At 49.0% G+C, this 15,709-nt stretch overlaps 1 protein-coding gene across 6 annotated transcripts in view; it reads left to right on the top strand.

The window, feature by feature from the left end:
* The window catches only part of UBOX5 (U-box domain containing 5), a 59,072-nt gene extending 45,092 nt beyond the window's left edge, over positions 1-13,980 (top strand). For 4 of the 6 annotated variants that reach the window (XM_017665563.3, XM_017665541.3, XM_037017392.2 and 1 more), the window contains 4 exons: positions 116-210; positions 1,598-2,798; positions 4,929-5,093; positions 7,435-13,823. In XM_017665563.3, the coding sequence (XP_017521052.1) occupies positions 157-210; positions 1,598-2,798; positions 4,929-5,093; positions 7,435-7,643 (1,629 nt within the window). In that variant the 5' untranslated portion in view covers positions 116-156 and the 3' untranslated portion in view covers positions 7,644-13,823. Of the gene's footprint in view, positions 1-115; positions 211-1,597; positions 2,799-4,928; positions 5,094-7,434 lie in introns of all 6 variants that reach the window. The other 2 variants (XM_017665591.3, XM_037017393.2) reach the window with 2 other exon arrangements.
* Positions 13,981-15,709: the final 1,729 nt, after the last annotated feature.

Raw genomic sequence — 15,709 nt, 5'->3', positions numbered from 1 at the left:
ATGTGTGTGGAAGTTTTTGTTACCCTGTTTGATTCTCTTCTCTTAGTAATCAACTCCTAAAAGTTTAGAATTGAATTTTAACTTGTCTAATACCAAGTTTTATTTTTTATTTAAGGTTATTTCTGATGCTTGGAAATTATCCTTTCAGCCACAAAGATGGTAATAAATCTTTGTCTCCCACAGTTCAGACCAAGAATTTACTGCAACAAGGTAATCAAAAGGAGTATATGCACATAAATAAATATATGATAACCATTTTTCATGTTTTTTCCCCATTTCCTGCCGTGTGTATGTGGACTTAATTCAGGCTTATTGTGCTTTCCACCCTCACTATTTAGATCCCACCAGGTGATATTTAGGTAAGCATGAGTGAGGCTGCAGCTTTAGAGTCATCCAGACCGTTACAAAGTGAGTCATGACTCCTTTTGTGGAAGGGCATATTTACTGTGCTCTCCCTGTGATAACAAAGTTCAATTCCACTTGAAGTCATAATGAAGGTAGAAATACTCTCCCCCACTGTTGTTCTTGGTAACTTCTCATGACAGAGGTAATAGCTTATATGTATTTGGGACCCTTGTTCTTTGTGATTTGAATTAAGCAGCTCCCCCTTCTGTGCAAAGCAGGGGTACCCCTACGCAGCCCAGAGGACAGAGTAAGGAAATTCCAAGGGTGAAATTGAACTCCTCTCCTAATTGGGAGTTTCTACACACAGGGCACTATTTCAGCTTCACATATTGTTACACTGATTCCTTTGGACACAAATACAGGTTCCACCTCCCCCAATGGAAAGTAGAGCATCCCAACAAAGCATTTCACAAGCCAAAGTGGCGTAAAGTGAAGAGCTGTATTGGTACCTGTCTTCACTACCTGAAAGAAATCTGAAGAGGATTTTCACTTTTACAAGCGAAGACACTACCATAATAGTGTGGGTCTTTTGTAAAGTGAAGTGGCATAACTCAAACTTTTGGAAATTGGGAGATGGCTCTCTTAAAATCTCCATTGGTTATAACAACTTAGAAGTATTAAGAGGAGGAACAGTTACTATGATCTTACTCCCCAGCATATGCATTGTTCTAAATTTCCTGTAGTCTTTTGTGGTCCTTGTTCCTGTGTGCACATTTTTTTTGCCGAGTTTCATCATTCATAGATTTACAAGAAGATTGGCATGTCGTGCTAAGGAAACTACTATAATTGGTAGAGTCCAAATACAAAATTGAGAATTTGAATGAGCATCTTTATTTCTCTCTAAATCTGCATGTTTTCATGTTCTGATAAAAAAAAAAAACACACTAGTATATCTGCCCCCTTTTCACAGAGATGTTATTTTGAAGGGATTTTGGTTGAGTTGGGCCAAGTTTTGTTGTTCACATTTTTTAATGATGGGCAGTACTTGGGGACACAATTGCCCTCAGCCTTTGACCGGACCTTGAGTGCCTACAAAAAAAACCAGGAGAATTCAGTATAATACAGGAAATTTTAAATGAGGAACTTCAGACTTTCTTTAGAGTTTTCTTAGAAGTGGCAAGTTCTTAAAAACTAGTTAACTTCATTTGGATCTAATCAAATGAATGTGTCTCATATTTGTCATTAAATCTAGATATCAGCTGATGGTTATGAAGTGGAAAATCTCATCTCTGAAGACCTCACAAAGAGAAGTCATGGTTTTAGGACAGAGTATTTCATTAAGCCACCAGTCTATGTGACAGTTTCCTTTCCCTTCAATGTGGAAATCTGTAGGATTAACATAGACCTCACAGGTGGGGGAGGCCAGAATGTCACTGGTCTGGAAATGTACACATCCGCCTCGTCCAGCAGAACATCTTGGAGTACCTCTGAGTGCTGGACCCCAAGCCCAGCTGAGCCATCCATGCTGGATAGGGAGGCGTTCACTTTGGTGGGCAGAGTCTTGCTGAAAAACCAGAGCCAAGTTGTGTTTAGCCACAGGGGCTTCAAGGCTAGACCACCTTTTGGCCCAATGGAAGCCACACTCCCTTCCCCTGCTGTTGTGGCCCAAGAGCTCTGGAATAAAGGGGCTCTCTCCCTTAACCACGTGGCCCATCTCAAGATCTGTATCACCCACGTGACAGGCAGTGGTATTCCTTGCATCAAGCGATTGGAAGTGTGGGGTCAACCAGCTAAAACCTGCTCTCAGGAGGTGATAGACAGTGTCCTGCTGGTTGCCTCAGAGAGCCTCCCTCAGGACTTGGCTCTGCAGGCCCCAGGCTTGCCCATGGAGAGTGACTGTGACCCCAGGGGCCAGTCTGAGGGCCAGCAGGCCCCCGCCAGCCTGCAGGAGCTGGCTGAGGTAATTCGGGATGTGCCTGAGGAGTTCCTGGATCCCATTACCCTGGAGATTATGCCTTGCCCCATGCTGCTGCCCTCAGGCAAGGTCATTGACCAGAGCACGCTGGAGAAGTGTAACCGCAGTGAAGCCACGTGGGGCCGAGTGCCCAGCGACCCTTTCACAGGGGTAGCCTTTACCCCACATTCCCAGCCCCTGCCTCACCCGTCTCTGAAGGCCCGGATCGACCATTTCTTGCTCCAGCGCTCCATCCCTGGCTGCCACCTGCTTGGGAGAGCACAGACTGCATTGGCAGTGACTCCTTCCTCCATTGCTCTGCCCTCTCGGAAAAGAAAGATGGAGCAGGCTGAACGTGCACCAGACAGTAGCCTTGGTATAAATGCTTCCTGTTCCTCTACCACAAGCCTTCTGGTCTCACCCACTACCTCAGAACACATGGCTAAGAAAATGAGAGCTGCCAGTGAGCTCAGTCTGACACACATGGACTGCTCAACAGGTAACCCATCGTCCTCTGTCCGTGCCCGTGGTCATCCCTCCTCCTCCGAGGGGACACTTGGCACTATTGCTCCTTGCTTTATGCTTTGCCAGCTTAAATTACTCCAGAACTTACTGGCTTAAAGCATGATGTGGTCATTAACTCATAGCTTCTCTGCTCGGAGATCCAGGCACAGCTTGGCAGGGTTGTCTGCTTCAGGATCTTCCATGGCTACTATCATGGCAGGTGCTGCAGCCATTTCAAGGCTTGACTTGGGGAGGCTTAACCTCCAAGCTCACTCATGTGGTTGTTGCAGGATTCAGCTTCTCGTCGAATCGTTGCACTGAGGGCCTCACTTCCTTGTTGGCTGGTGGCCAGAGGCTGCTGCCCTCAATTCCTTGCCACGTGGGCCTCTCGAGGCCAGCATATGGTATCTGTGTACACCAGAGTGTGCAAACAAGATGGAAGTCACAGTCTTACATAACCCAGTCGTGGAAATGACTTCCCATCACTTCTGTGTATTCTGTTAGAAGCAGGTCCCAAAGTTCAACCCACACTCAAGGGTAGGCAGTAATCCCAGGGCATGAGTATCCGGAGGCAGGGTTCATCAGGAACCATTTCAAACTCTCCCAAACCACTGATTCCTATTTTATTCAGTATTTTTATCTAAGATTGGTGGTTGAATTTCTGTCTAATGCCTTTCAGGTTCAGTGGAAATGATGTTGTGATTTTTCATTCTTAGATCTTTTAATGTGAGAAAGTACATTAACAGGTGTCTTAATACTGAACTGTCATTACGTTCCTGGAAGAGACTCCATTTGGCCAGGCTTCTTCCACCGTGCAGCTTGGTTCTGTTTGCTGGTATCTTATTTGGGGTTTTTGCATTCATTAGTGAGATTGGACTGGAGTGTGCATGTGCACGTGCGTGCCATCTTTGCTCAGGTTTTGGTATCGATGATTTATCTGTTTCATAAGAATAATTAGGAAATTTTCCTTTTTTACACTCTGGAATATTTGAATAATAGAATCAGTTGCTCTTTACATGTTTGGTCAAGTTCCCCATGATTGTCAGTGTCCGGTGCCTTTAGAGAGAGCCCTTCGACACTTCTTCCTTATGAAAGCCTGTTATTTAGATTTGATGATTCTTTTAACTTCCTCTCTTATTCCAAAAAGCCGATAGTGTGCTTAAAAATTACATTTATGTCTTCTCTGCTTTTGAGTGTATATTTTAGTGAACATGACCCCCAGGAACTCCTGGAAGCGTCTGAGTTGCAGCGGGGCGAGGTAAGGAGAAAGGTACTTAAACCCTGGTGTCTGTGGAGGTCTCCTGTAGTACTGGCCTTGACAGATTTGTTGGTGCTCCTCCAGGGGCCTAAGCTGATGTCCTGTGTCCTACAAACTGTAGACAAGCCATTTCACTTCCTATTCTGGAGCAGTTTTGGGATTCCTGCTATCAGGGAGGTCTCTGTGTCCTTTCTCAGGCAGCTATCTCCTTTCCCCATTGCCTTTACCCTCAGCACACTGCTTGGCTTTCTGTGGGCCACACAGAGAAGGCCCTCTAGACTGACAGAGAAGGTCCTCTAGACGGTGGAGTGGGTAGAGGGTGGTCTTTGTTATTCCACGTGATAATAACTGCTTTGATTTACCTAACAGGACAGAGAGGACACAATGCCTAGAGAGGTCAGGCTTGGCCCTGCAGAGTTGTGGGGACCCAGAAGAGAGAAGAGAAGGAAAGAATAGACCGAGGCTGCTGGGGAGGGAATAGGGCAGGGAACAAGGATACAAAGCCCCGCGTTGGCTTGCCCAGTCATTCTGTGGCAGCACACCTTCAGAACGCAGGGTGCAGTTCTGCAGCTGAGCCACGAGGTGTCTCAGGCTGTCCAGCCATTTGTCCAGGAGGAGGCAAGCTAGAGCAGAGCCCAGGAATCCTGAGAGTAGCGTGGGATGGTGGGACTTCCAGGATCCCAGGGCCCTAATGCCCAGTGTTCTGTCCTCATGATCTGCTAGTAGACATTAGGGAGGAGTTTCTTTACATTAGTGTCTATTTGAAGTTGGAAGTGCTGTTATTATCGTCCTCAGAGGACTTGTGGCTTGATCTTCTCTTCTGCTGAACCTTTCTCTGGATATTACAGTTTGTGCATCTCTCAACAGGTCCAGTGTCCCATGAGCAAAAGCTGTCACAAAGCTTGGAAATTGCCTTGACATCAACCCTTGGCTCCATGCCCTCCTTCACAGCCCGGCTGACCAGGGGACAGCTCCAGCACCTCGGCTCAAGGGGGAGCAGCACTTCCTGGAGGCCAGGCGCGGGCTGCTCGGGTAACGAGGGCCCGGGTAACAAGGGCCCGTCTGTCTCCTTGGTGCCCTTGTACAGCTTGGGGCCCTTTGTCTGGGGCTCTGCGGACCTCCATGCCTGGCCTCCATAGCTCCAGCACCCAGGCCTGTGGGGAGAACCTGGCCTGCCTTTGCCAGAGGAAGTTGAAGGGCTGCCAGTGAAGTTTAGCTCTTCACAAGGAAGGCTCTCTTTAGTCAGCTCTTAGTGGTTCTTGGACTTAGGGCTTGGCTGCCCTCTTCTGTGGTTTTTGGTGAGATCTAACATTAATTGTTCTGTCCTGAGGAATTTTGTTTCTCCTTTTTTGTTAATTTTTCTCATCTAGTCTGTCACCCATGACACCTGGGGCACTTCATGTAAATGTGGAGGGAGGTTTGGAGCTGAGTGTGTCATCTGCATCCCCTCCTAGTGAAGTTTTCCCTAGTGTCCTAGACAAGAACCCTCGTAGCTTAGAGCCAGTTTGCCTCGAATGAACCTGGGACCACAGTAGACGACAGAACCACTTGGGATTCAGAGTGAAGAACCTGCCTGGAGTGCCAAGGCATTTCTTACAAGATGAAGCGCGGTGGGACTAATAAGGCCAGCACTCGGCTCCTCCTGCCTGTCCAGAGCCAGGCCGTCTTACCTCTGCTGTTCTTCCTCACCTCACTGCCTCCCTGGTCATGTGTCCATCCTGACTGTCCCCAAGAACCTGTTGTGTCCAGGTGACCAGCCATTCCCATGACCCCAAATGTGACAGTCACTTACCCTTCCAGCAGTGCTGATGTGGCCAATCAGTCTTCCTGAAACACCTCTCTTGGCCTTCCAGACACTGCACTTTTCTCCGTGATCAACTGTCGCTCTTCAGTTTCCGTTGCCGGCTCTTCCTTCTCTCCCAGCTTCAGGTCCTTGGACCCCCTTCCTGGTGCTCTGCTGCCCACATGAGAGCCCACTCGGCCTGTGACTTCTCATGTTCACCTTTATTTAGCTCTTGTCTCTCCTTGGAATTTAGACCCTCGCCTCCCTGACATCTCCCTGGCACCTCCGCGTGGGAAGCTTATGGATATTTTGAGCATAATTCTAACTCAGAACCACAGATGCCCTCCAGAGGTCCCCCAATCCTTGCATCATCCCATCATGGGCAAAAAGCAGCACCTTCCACCCTTTGGACAGGCCTAGAACATGGAGATCACCCTTAGTTTCCATCAGCATTCCTGGCATTCTGTCCCTCATCAGGTCCTCTCCTCCTCCTCCAGAGTCGATCTCAGAGTGGCCCCTGCTCCCTTGCCCTTGCTGCCGCCCTGGCCCCAGCTCCTGTGCCTCTGCTCCCCACAGCCATCCTTGCCTTGCCGTTGTAGCCCGTCATCCTTACAGGAGCCAGAGGGATCTTTTTATAATGGAAGCCGGATCATGGCCCTTCACTTCTTAGCGTCCTTCCAGGGTGCCCCATTGAACTTGGAACAAGGTCCAGGCACCTGCTGCCTGCTCAGCCCTCTGCCCTCTGCTGCAGTTTCATCTGAAGCCACACTCACATCTCACCTCTGTGTCTTCTCTTTCTTTAGCAGGCCTGCCATTGGTACTTGCTGTCCCTCATCCTACATGGCTGGCCCCTTTTCATCATTATGGCTCGTCCACCCAGAGGCCATCCTTGCCTTCTGCCGTGGATTTGGAGAGAAAGCCACCTCCTTAGGCCAGGGCCACAAGACAAGGAAGAGTAGGGAGTATGGCCTGGGGAGGGGTGGAGGACCTGCCCACTGTGGCCCTCATTCAGGAAGGCCCTTCAGGATGCAACAAGGAAGGAGAGAGAGCCTGCAGCACAGGAGGAGAGCAGCCCAGCTTCAGGGCTGCAGAGAAGCAGGCTCCAAGTCCAGCAGGCAGGCCTCAGCCCTGCCTGTCTGGTGACGTCCCACCCCCTGGACTTACACAACCCCGGTGCACCAGACCATTTGGTGCTCTCTCCCCTCCTTATGGCATGTCACATTTCTTGTAGTTTATGTTGGCAGGGTGAGCTTTGGGCAGCCTGTCCCAAGGAAAAGCAAATCTTGATGGGAGTCCGGCAGGAAGGTTCCAATGGGGCCCAGCTGCCCTCAGAAGCCAGCTTCTCCTGAGCTTTCACAGGAGCACCAAGAGTTGATGATTGAGGGGACTCCCAGGTTCCCAGGCTCCCCTGCTCCCTCCGCCCAGATCACCCACCTGGGCAGCCTGGGGAGGGATGAAGCCAGGCAGCTTCAAGGGTGTAAGATGTGTAAGCTTTCATCCCAATCCAGGCACATTAGAACCTCCAGGATGGAGCTTGAGCCAGGGGTGGCTTTCCCTAACCCTGGCCTATTTTTCTCCCTGATTTACCAGAGCAGCCTGGGAGCATCCTGGGCCCCGAGTGCGCCTCCTGCAAAAGAGTGTTTTCTCCCTACTTCAAAAAGGAGCCTGTGTACCAGCTTCCCTGTGGCCACCTCCTGTGCCGGCCCTGCCTGGGTGAGCAGCAGCGCTCCCCACCCATGATGTGCACAGCCTGTCAGCAGCCAGTTGCCAGCCAGGATGTGCTGCGGGTCCACTTCTGAGTGACCAGCCTCAACCCAAGAAGACCCATCGCTGGGAGGAGCCAAGGGGCAGCACGAAGGAGGTCATAGCTTCCAGAGGCTGGGCCAGCTCCCAGGCACATCGGGGCCTCTTCCTGCCCAGGGGCTTTCCCCTTGCCTCCTCCCACAGTGTAGCACAGGGTAGGCTGTAGCGCAGGAGTGAGGGGTGGGGAGGGGCACCCTACTCCTGTTCAAGGGGCAATAGGATAACAAAGCCATAGTTTGGGCTGGGAGGAATGGGGGAGATAGCCCTGCCCTCCTGGCCGCCCTGCCCCCCCTGGCAGAGCCAGCCCTACCCTCCTGAGAGCCCCCAAGTGGTCTGCACACTGCCCCCCTCCTGCAGGCTGGCTGCGAGTGGCATGTGATAGACTGGCTCTGGATCTCAAAGAGAGCCTCTGCCTTCAGGGCCACCCAAAAATGGACCATGGTGGGGGGTCTCCACAGTGACTGACTCAGCCCCATTCTGGCAGGTCTCTCAAGCCTTAATAAAGTGAAGGTTGAGTCTGCTGTGAGCTGCTTCCTGGTGGAGTGCCTGTCTGTCATCATACTCCTGCCCCCAGCCGGCACCCCACAAAGTGGACTGTCAAAAGGCAGCTCTGTCACTGCTGGCTGCAGTTCGGGTCAGTGGTTTGAAGGGACTAGAAGTCTCATTTTCAGAGGTGGCTGAGATGGAAGGATTTGCAGGGGGCATGTGGTGGGTGGGAGGGACCCTGCGTGCTGCCTGTGCTGCCCCCTGAGGGACAAGGTTCCTCTGCTACAGGCAGCCCATTTCAGCAAAACTACTTGTTTATAGGCTGCATTTTTTTTTCCCCACTCAAAATTTGGTTTTGTGGAGTCTCAGAGGGGAGAATATGTATTCCTACAACTTTTTACTGCATGGAGTAGATTCTAGTCCCTAGAGGGATGTCTGTGAGAAAGTACATGAGACTGTGCCCTGCTGAGCATGTCTGAGGAGCAGCTCAGCGGTGCTTCATGTTTCACCCTTGAGGTTCCATGGTAGGCACCATGGATGGGCCTTGTGAGTCCCTCAAGCTGCCCAGGAATCTGAGCCACTTGCTCTCCCTCCCCTCCCTCAGGCCTGCTGCTCCCTGCAGGGAAGGAGGCCCTGTCCCCTCAGGCTGCCATGCTCTGCTTAGGAGCAGAGAACTACAGACCTTAGACTGAGATGCCTGGACTCCAGACCAGACCCAAGATCTCAGAGATCTGGGGATGGGGCTAGACAATAAGAGAGTTCCTAGGAGATTTGTTCATCCCCAGAGATAGTCACCTATGCAGAGAGGCAATCACATCCTTCCCCATGCTTCCTGGTGGCACTTCCCCTTGACAGAGCCTCCGTGAGATTTCAGGGTCTGCCGTGGTGGGCTTTCCTCTTGGCTGTGTGCGCTTTGACTTTAGTCAGGTTGTTCCAGATTCTTGCCTTACCCTCCTCGTGTGCTTGTGTAGCAGAAGCACTGCTGGTTGGGGGTCTGTCCCTCAGCCTGTCCGGGTCTCAGGGCAACAGCCTAATCCACACAAGAGGTTCACTCCCAGGAGTCCTTCTCTCTGGGGGACATCCTGCCTGCCCCACCCCTGAGAATCTGAGGAAGCCACTAGGATGGGGTCAGCATACAGCTTACCTGCCTGAGGGCAGAGCTGCCTGCCTTCCTGCGGGTAGGCCCTGGTCTGCATTTCAAACGGGATCCTGCTGCCCATGTAGCTCTGGTGGGAAACAAGGCACTGGAGCCATTGGGGTGGACAGTTCCTGTCCCATGGCCCAGTGGAACCACACCCCCATCCTTGGAGCAGCACCTATTTTTATCCTAAGGAGGCCCCCCAATCACCGCCCAAGAAAGGCTAAATAAATAATCCCCCAAAAGGAAGTGGGCTTTTTACCATCCTTGCCAGACATATACTAGGCACCACAGGCTCAGTTTCTCTTCCCTAGAAAATGGGAATAACATTTTCTCTTGCTGCCAAGTTAGCTCAGAGAGCAGTTTATTTCTCACCAGAGCCTGGTCCAGACACAAAGCAGCTAACCAGTAAACCTGCAGAGCTGGACTCCACTGACTCTGAGAGGACTCAGGACTGCAAAACATTGTCCTGACCCACTGCCCACTCACCCACCTGCAGGCTCTGTGGAGCACGTGTTTTGGCTCCTCTCCTCTAACAGTCACTCAAGGCAAAGCCTGTTGGGGCCGTGCAGCCCTGGGCCCTCCCAACAGCAGGAGGCTGGGCCATGGCTCCGAGGCTTGAGGCAGGGCCCCTGCACTCGCCTCCAAATCTCCATCCTTGGGGTGCAGAGTGAACCTGGCCCGTGTCCTGGCTGTCCTCCCTGTGGGGCCAAGGCCCCTGCCACAGCCACTCTCTGCTGTCACTTGCAGGAGCCACCATCACCCTGAACTCAGCCTCCATCCCTGGGCGGAAGGGAGGGCCTCTCAGCAGTCCTTAAGGTAGAAGAAAGAAGTAGAAGAACCACACCGCCAGGTAGAAGAGCAGCTGCCCAGTGCTCACACCTTATTCTGCCTCCTGGCAGTTGGGCTGCTGGGCCCTGCAGCCCTGGGGGCCTAGGGCAAAGCCCTGTCTTGCCCCATCTCCACACCGACTCCACTTCCTCCGGTGGGTCTCCAGCTTGCCCTTCAGCAGCTGGGTGTTTTTCCATTCCCTAGGACACAGTCCTCACTGCCTGGGAGTCTGGAAGTAGATCTGCAGACAAAGAGACCCACCCCAGGAGGAAATGCCCGCCAGCTTCCAGGCTGGGCTCACCTCTCGCCTGCGGTATTGTGACGGCTGCCATTGTGATGGTGGGGCAGGTGGGGCTGCCTCAGCCTGGGCCCCTCCCACCTCCCGAGCCTGCCAGGCCTCAGCACCTGCACAACCTTCCAGTCCAGGTTGGCAGGAGATGGCTTGGTTGGGAATTGGTCAAGGTTGCACTTCCCAGTGTAGAAGCCACGATATGTGACTGTTTAAGTAAATCAAATTAGACACTCAGTTCCTTAGACACACCAGCTATATTTCAAGTCACATGAGCTAGTGGCTATCTTATTGGACAACACAGATATGGAATGTTTCCACCATGGAAGGAAGTTCCACTGGACAGTGCTGGGCCTGGTGAGAACTTGGTGAGGCTGGGCCTTTGTGTTCCCCTTACCACTTAGAAACCTCTCCTGGGGATGTAAGGAAATGCTCCATGGGGTGGGGGTGGGGGGAGCTTATAAGGGAAATCAGGATAATGGGGCCGAGAATCATATGTGCTTGACCCTTGCCTGCCACCCCAGACAGAGCCGAGGCCATCACCCCAGGGTCCACCCTGTTGTAACACACTCCCCACTTAGAAAGAAGTGCCTTGCCTCAGAGGGACACAGGGATGGGGGAGGAGGAAGAGGCAGCCTTGTGGTGGCTAGCAGGTTTTTCCATCAAAGTTTGTGTCAATGACAAGATGATGCTACCCGTAGCCATACTGTCAAGAGATGACCACACAAAACATTTTGGTTTTCTTCCTTCCAATATTTTTCTGTAAGCAAAAAATGTATGTGTATATACTGTGTGGTTCTGTTGTTTGCTGTTCCATGTAATATTACCTCATGGACATTTGCCCTTCATTAGACAATATTTTTTATTTTTTAACTTTGGTATGGTTAATGTACAATTACTTGAACAACATTATGGTTATTAGACTCCCTCTATTATCAAGTCCCCCCCACATGCCCCATTACAGTCACTGTTTATCAGTATAGTAAGATGCTATAGAATCATTACTTGTCTTCTTTGTATATACTGCCTTCCCTGTGTCCCCCCCCTACATTATGGGTCCTAATCGTAATGCTCCTTTTTTCCACTTATCCCTCCCTTCCCACCTATTCTCCCCAGTCCCTTTCCATTTGGTAACTGTTAGTCCATTCTTGGGTTCTGTGATTCTGCTGCTGTTTTGTTCCTTCAGTTTTTCCTTTGTTCTTATACTCCACATAAGAGTGAAATCATTTGGTACTTGTCTTTCTCCACCTGGCTTAATTCACTGAGCATAATACCCTCTAGCTCCATCCATGTTGTTGCAAATGGTAGGATTTGTTTTCTTTTTATGACTGAATCATATTCCATTGTGTATATGTACCACATCTTCTTTATCCATTCATCTACTGATGGACACTTAGGTTGCTTCCATTTCTTGGCTATTGTGAATAGTGCCGCGATAAACATAGGGGTGCATCTGTCTTTTTCAAACTGGGCTTCTGCATTCTTAGGATAAATTCCTAGAAGTGGAATTCCTGGGTCAAATGGTATTTCTATTTGTAGTTTTTTGAGGAACCTCCATACTGCTTTCCACAGTGGTTGAACTAATTTACATTCCCACCAGCAGTGTAGGAGGGTTCCCCTTTCTCCACATCCTCACCAACATTTGTTGTTGTTTGTCTTTTGGATGTTGGCCATCCTAACTGGTGTGAGGTGATATCTCATTGTGGTTTTAATTTGCATTTCTCTGATGATTAGCAATGTGGAGCATCTTTTCATGTGTTTGTTGGCCATCTGAATTTCTTCTTTGGAGAACTGTCTGTTCAGATCCTCTGCCCATTTTTTAATTGGCTTATTTGCTTTTTGTTTATTGAGGTATGAGAGCTCTTTATATATTTTGGATGTCAACCCTTTATCAGATCTGTCATTTATGAATATATTCTCCCATACTGTAGGATGTCTTTTTGTTCTACTGATGGTGTCCTTTGCTGTACAGAAGCTTTTCAGCTAGATATAGTCCCACTTGTTCATTTTTGCTTTTGTTTCCCTTGCCCGAGGAGATATGTTTATGAAGAAGTTGCTCATGTTTATGTCCAAGAGATTTTTGCGTATGTTTTTTTCTAAGAGTTTTATGTTTTCATGACTTACAGTCAGGTCTTTGACCCATTTTGAGTTTACTTTTGTGTATGGGGTTAGACAATAATCCAGTTTCATTCTCTTACATATAGCTGTCCAGTTTTGCAAACACCAGCTGTCGAAGAGCCTGTCATTTCCCCATTGTATGTCCATGGCTCCTTTATCATATATTAATTGACCATGTATGCTTGGGTTTATATCTGGGCTCTCTATTCTGTTCCACTGGTCTATGGGTCTGTTCTTGTGCCAGTACCAAATTGTTTTGATTACTGTGGCTTTGTAGTAGAACTTGAAGTCCTGGAACGTAATTCCCCCTTCTTTATTCTTCCTTCTCAGGATTGCTTTGGCTATTCGTGGTCTTTTGTCATTCCATATGAATTTTAGAATTATTTGCTTTAGTTCATTGAAGAATGCTGTAGGTATTTTAATAGGGATTGCATTGAATCTGTAGATTGCTTTAGGCAGAATGGCCATTTTGACAATATTAATTCTTCCTAGCCAAGAGCATGGGATGAATTTCCATTTATTAGTGTCATCTTTAATTTCTCTTAGGAGTGTCTTGTAGTTTTCAGGGTATAGGTCTTTCACTTCCTTGGTTAGGTTTATTCCTAGGTATGTTATTCTTTTTGATGGAATTGTTTTCCTGATTTCTCTTTCTGCTAGATCATTGTTAGTGTATAGGAATGCAACAAATTTCTGTGTATTAATTTTGTATCCTGCAACTTTGCTGAATTCAGATATTAGATCTAGTAGTTTTGGAGTGGATTCTTCAGGGTTTTTTATGTACAATATAATGTCATCTGCAAACAGGGACAGTTTGACTTCTTCCTTGCCAATCTGGATGCTTTTATTTCTTTGTGTTGTCTGATTGCTGTGACTAGGATAGACAATATTTTTATAAAGATTGTTTGGAAGAACAAGCCAGAATAACCAGGAAAACCCTGAAAATGCAGAACAGTTTGGGTTGGGGGTGGGAGAACCAACTCATGCCTACATAGACCAGCAAAACAATTAAAAATTCAGAAAGAGGCCCAAGCATGGAAATTCAGTGTACTCTCATAGCATTGCACATGAATGGGGAAATCTGGACCTTTCAGTAGTGATGCTGGAGTCCCTGGAAGCATGAGACCATCTGAGACCTAAAGGTGGAAAATGAGGGAATTCCTATAAACCTGGGAGTGAGGAAAATTTTCCTGATTCAAAATCTAGATACAATAAAGTTTTTCTTTTTATTGATAAATTTGACTCCATAAAAAAAAAAACTGACAGCAAAACAAAAAAAACACCACTACCAAAGTAAAAACAAATTATAAATCGTAAGTTTGGAAAACATATTTGTAACTTGTATTACAATGGTTAATATACAGCATCTAAAATCTGAGAGATTCACATTTCTTAAATGCAGTTGGCCTTAATAACTATGTCCATAGATGCTCAGCCTTGCTTAGAATGTGATAAAATAAAAATGACTCTGAAATACAGTTTCTTATTTGGCACAAATCTCAAAGTTGGGCCACAATCATCTGGTGAGTCTGCATTAACAGGTTCTGTCACACTGCTGGTGGGGATGTGAGCGGAAGCCCCTGTAGAGAGCTGTGCGGCAACACCTGGCTACATGGGCACATGCCCTCCAACCCAACCCTCCCACTTCTGGGATTCTAGTCCAGAGATGCCCTGGCAAAATGTGAAAAGAACAGTTCTGGCTGCTGGGACAAGCAGTCAGAGCAGCTAGGGCTTGGGGGCACCGAGAAGCCATATCACGCCCCCTGTGGGGGGGCCAGTTGTGTCCAGAAGATGGGCCCAGAAACAAGTGGTTTACACTTACATGCTCTTGCATATATTATCAAGGACATTATGGAGATCTTGAGGCCATCATCCGTGTTTAAAAAGCCTTTGCATTCAAAAGTTTTTAAAAGTTTCTATGTATGGACACACTCCTGGGCGCCATGCGAGGTGCTGTGTGTGTACCGCCACACCTAGTCCTCCCAGAGCTGGGAGGAAGGAGGAATCCGAGGCTTAGTTCTGTGAAGACTCATCTGACTCCAAGGCTGCCAACTCTAAAGCCCTGAGATGCTCTGTAGGCAGTCAAGGCTGGCAAAGAGCACTCAAGTCCCCTCCACAAGGATGCTGTCACCACAGGGCCTCTGAGGATCCCTCCGTTGAACCAGGCCCTGCTCCAGGCACAGGGGCACCTCTAGCCCTGATCTCGGGGGAGCCCACCCAACTCCATGACCTATAGGAACCACTCCACTTGGGGCTACATCCCCCATGCAACCCAGATCCAGAGGCACAAAGAATTATGTCTAGTTTTTTTAAAAGTCTGAATATGGAATAACAATTCATAATCAAGCTACAGCACAGCTTTTGAAAATTCAAAAATATTATACCTCTAGGCACACAAATAAAAGATGTCCCCCCCATAAAGATTCAGTGAATTAACTTCATGTAAATGGATAAATCTCCTGGTTGACTGTGAATGGTAACATGCAGTTACCGAAAGAGGAGGGCTGGGGAAGGAGCAGGTGCAGAGGGGCTCCAGAGTGGTCTTTGGCAGGCTGCAGTCAAGGGCAGTGTGTGCTAGCATCCTGCTGAGATGTGGTTGCCACAGTGCATATCGCAATGGGGGGAGAGTGGTGTGTGCGGCTGAGGGAGACCCTGTTTGAAAGAGAAACTGGGTAATTGGGAAACAGTAGCTAAATGAGTCCTGTGTGGTCCTGAGGGGCAGGATGGTCCTGATTAGAGGTGAATGGACTGGGAGATAGTCCCAGGAAAGTCAGGAAGCAGAGGCAGGAGTGGGGAGGAAGGGGGCTGCTAAACTGGTAGGGAGAGCTAGGTTTGAAAAGAATGGAGTGGAGGAGGCAGAGATGCAGGCTGGCCTCTCCTGCCACGGTACCTGATACCCTCCCCTTGGGCCCTGGCCCAGACATCAACTGTGACTCAGCTGATGAAATGCAACCCCATGGCTCATTAATTAGGAAGCCTGTATGTAATTAGCCTGTCTCAGAAACCAGGATCCTCCAGAGAGAGGCCCTCTCACCTGCCTTCCTCTTCCTCCCACCCAAAGGATGAGACCAGGCTTAGGGGACCTGGCCCCTGGGACGGGGAGGGGAAGGAGGAACACAGATGCCAGGGGAAATGAGATGCAGGGCCATGCATCTGACATGCTCCTACCAACGAGATGGCCTTGGTAAATTGACCTTTTGTAA

Source organism: Manis javanica, chromosome 5 (assembly GCF_040802235.1).
Source record: "Manis javanica isolate MJ-LG chromosome 5, MJ_LKY, whole genome shotgun sequence".
NCBI classification, from domain to species: domain Eukaryota; kingdom Metazoa; phylum Chordata; class Mammalia; order Pholidota; family Manidae; genus Manis; species Manis javanica.
The sequence above is the reverse complement of the archived record's forward strand: the minus strand, read 5'-3'. Positions and strand labels throughout refer to the sequence as shown.